This window comes from Gavialis gangeticus, unplaced genomic scaffold (assembly GCF_001723915.1).
Source record: "Gavialis gangeticus isolate Ggan-Ray unplaced genomic scaffold, GavGan_comp1, whole genome shotgun sequence".
NCBI lineage: Eukaryota > Metazoa > Chordata > Crocodylia > Gavialidae > Gavialis > Gavialis gangeticus.
Window position 1 is genome coordinate 46,129,739 of NW_017728995.1, and position 3,674 is coordinate 46,133,412.

Sequence of the window (3,674 nt, forward strand, 5' to 3'; positions counted from 1 at the left end):
ACAGATGAAAGCATTCATTTCAGGTTTCCCCAGAGCTTCAGATAATTCAGCTGTGCTCAAGCACACAGATATACAAAGTCAACTCAAATACTTCTCAACCTTAAAAAAAAAAAATGGAATCTATAATATAGATTAATCAGAAGTTCTAGTAGTTCTACCTGTATTTGGGGGCTGAAAAGGAGATTGACTTGCTGTGGGGAAACCTCCAAAGTTACTCGAACCACTAGACTGTCCAAATGCATCAAAGTTTGCAAAACCTGCATTTGCAGAGTTCTGCGCTGTAAATTGTAAAGGAACAAAACACATTAATGGATATGAAAAAACAAAAACAGATGTATTAACTGAATTTATGGTATGGTGATTTGAGTTCATGTCTACCACCTTAATATTTTTCAGCACAAATGAAATATATCACTCATCCATATTACAATATAAATCCTTCAACTCATGTTTTAAACTTTTCATGTTCACTTGTCATGATCCAGCGAACTCCCACTTTTCTAAAGCTTGCTTCTTTCAAGCATAACAGCAATATGTCACTATTCAATATCCACACTCAGCACTGAGAAGCAAGGTTTGTTTGGCAATACATCACTGGACCAACTACATATTTGGAGATATGTTAGACAAGCTTTTGGGTAGAAACCATCCTCTTTCAAGTCTGGGAAAGAAGCATGTAAAAAGTCTAAGCTAAAGCCAGGTACAAAATTGCATCTACCTCTCAGCTACACAGATGGTGAATAAGAGTTATTACTACACAAACCTGGCTTTTGTAACATTTTAGATAGTATATTATGTAGACGGAAGCACTCAGGCCGCTACTTCATTAAAGCATAATCATAAAAATTGACCAAGCCAAACAAGGAAACAACAGAGTGGATGTATAGAAAGCCTTTCTGTTCCTATGTAGCCTTCCTTTTAAACACTAAGTATAATGGGACCATTAACACAAATTGCACAAGCAACATTAAGCATGAAAAGTGACCCTATGCAAGGTTTGTACTCTCACCTCATTTCCTTCTGCACCATGACATTGCAAGGAAATGGGAATTTACTAGGCCCAACTCCTACCCAAGAGAGGGAAGTTGAATGGCTAGGACTTTCAGAGCACTTTCTATACTTGTCTGTAGACTTTAGTGACCAGGCACGAATGCTAACTTGTGAATCTCTCTCTTTTTTTTTTTTTTTTTTTTTTGTGTGTGTGGAGGGGGATGAGGGACAGGGTTATGTCACTATTTTAAAAAAACATTTTCAGTGACAAGGCACATTCATTTAGCATATACATCCAAAGCTTTGTCTGTAAAGTACTAGCCACTGCTTCCAATTTAACCCAGACCCAGTTGAGTTAAGTCAGTATCATAACATGGAGCAAGTAAGCAAGGCACCAGCTCACTGGAATGGCAGTCCCTCAGGGAGTTTGTCTCAGAAGCTACCTCAGGCTGCAAAGTAGCAGCTAGATGTGGGGTACCACAGCAGCTGCCACTGCCAGAGGTTGCCAGACAACAGGGCAGAAACAGCTAGGATGTTCTGAGGCCCTGAGGTAGGCAAGACTGACCACCCTTTCCCCATCCATCCCTTCTCTCCAGTACCTAGTATGTTCCTGACCACCACTTGGGGTTTTCTCAGGGCACAAACCTTGTCAGCTACACCTTAAATTAAACATCCCCCAAAAAAGTAAGTTAGAGAAATGCTGATATTTTAAGTATTACTGCAGATGATGCTGGCAGTAGAGAGGATTAGTAGGAAAAGAGAACCAATTAAAAGAGCATCCAACTCTACGTATTTAAAAACTAAAGAGAAATTTGTGTGTAAACAAAAAACTGCATTTATTAAACAGCTAGTCAGATAAACAGTTGTGAAAATACTAGAAAGCACCTCAATCATTACAGCTGGTTTTATTTCAGACCACCTTTAGAAGCTACCTATTATACAAACTGTAACAATGACAGTGACCAGCACACAGGCTTAGGCAAGTTTCACCTTTGTTCAAAATAGAACTCCACTACCTGGGGAGAAGGAAGGGAATAGTTTGGGAACTGCTGTGCTAAGATTCGTTTTACTGACACCTTTTAAAGAAGACGAGAATGAAAGCATGCAGGCTGAGGCTCAATTTATACAATCTGGAGGCGATACCAATTTACTAAAACAATTATTTGGCGGTACTGCCCTGACACACAATTCACTAGATTAATATTCTTGTGAAAACGCAAAAAACCCCCCAATATATACAAGAACATACTACTTTAAAAACAATCTTGCAATAGTTGTTCAAACCTTTGTGGCTTTCAGATTGGAGCACATTTGTTAGACAAAGAGGTTACATCTGAAGTGAACTGGAAGGGAACAATAGACTTAAGAGTCGAGATATGAGCGATATTGGGAACCAAAGTATAATTTTCAAAACATGTCATCAAGTTTGAGTCTTCTATTGATAAACCCAAGGCACTACAGGACTTGTGGAGGTCTACTGTGCAGTCACTGTTGTGACATAGGTGCATCATTCTGAACCAAGTAGTTTAATGCATTTTGAGTCTGCCTGGAAGAGATGCAGCCACAACAGACACCTTCAGACTACTGAAAGGACTACAACAGAAATACCCTCCATTTAGTCAGTGAGTTTTGTATCCAAGTGTGAGATAAACATTCCTTTTGACTTGGGAATGAACACATTTTCTCTTTTCACACTAAACATGTCTGTAGTTATTTTAGGTTCATCTAGAATCAGTAATTGTCATTACTGAAAAAAATTATAAAATTGTGTTGTTGAAGCCTCCCCCATTCTCCCAATTTTCTAATTGCATATTGTGACTAAGAGGAAAACCTTGCTTAACATGGAAAAATCTAATTGTTTCAAGGTACGCCTTCATCTAATTGCAGTGTATTTTGTTAAGCATTTTTGGCACCTCATTACAGAAGAAAAACCATAGATTTTTCTGCCACTCGTACTCTAATCAATGTGGGGGGTGGGGGTTGTTTGTTTGTTTCATTTCTTAAACAGATTGGACTTTCAATCCAGCCAAGACATTTCACTATTCATATTAGTAGAGGATTTCTCATCAGCAATATTTCTCATTATTGGCAGCATTATGATACTGAGAAACCAACCAAAGAGATTTAATAGACATTAGAGGCTGGAAGGGACCTCATGAATTCAAGTCCAGCCCCCCTGCCAGAGGCAGGAAGTCTGCAGGGTTCAAATGATCCCAGCAAGATAAACATTCAAATGCCTTTTGAATGAGTCCAGAGTAGGTGCTTGCACCATCTCTGTGGGGAGTCTGATCCAGACTTTGGACACCTGGACTGTAAAGAAGTTTTTCCTTATATGGAGTCTGAATCGGCCTTCTAGAACGCTGCGGTCGTTAGACCTAGGTTATCCCTTGGGACTATCTAAATGGATACAGAAAGTGAAGGCATAGTAATAGACATATTGGGCTTTTCTGAGGCCTCCACCCAGACGGAGCTCGTGGTGGGGTCGGTGGCCCCTTGCCCCCCTGTCTGTGGAGGGGGCTTGGTGGGGTCCTGGGTGGGGGGTGGGGCTGGGAGGTCTCCTTGCCTGTCCCTCCTGGGCAAGACTTGGGGCCCTGGAGGAGCAGGTAAGTGACCTCCAGGCTGCAGTGAGCAGGCTGAGGGGGATCAGGGACGCAGAGGATGAAATTAATGCCTATTTCTATTTT

General features: G+C 40.6%; 1 protein-coding gene across 7 annotated transcripts in view; it reads right to left on the reverse strand.

Annotated features, from left to right (window-relative positions):
* The window catches only part of AGFG1 (ArfGAP with FG repeats 1), a 90,741-nt gene that overhangs the window by 27,924 nt on the left and 59,143 nt on the right, over window positions 1–3,674 (reverse strand). For 5 of the 7 annotated variants that reach the window (XM_019503618.1, XM_019503615.1, XM_019503616.1 and 2 more), the window contains exon 6: window positions 159–278. The exons of the other annotated variants lie outside the window; for them this stretch is intronic. In XM_019503618.1, coding sequence (XP_019359163.1) covers window positions 159–278 — 120 coding nt within the window. The remainder of the gene's footprint in view (window positions 1–158; window positions 279–3,674) is intronic. 7 annotated transcript variants of the gene reach the window in all.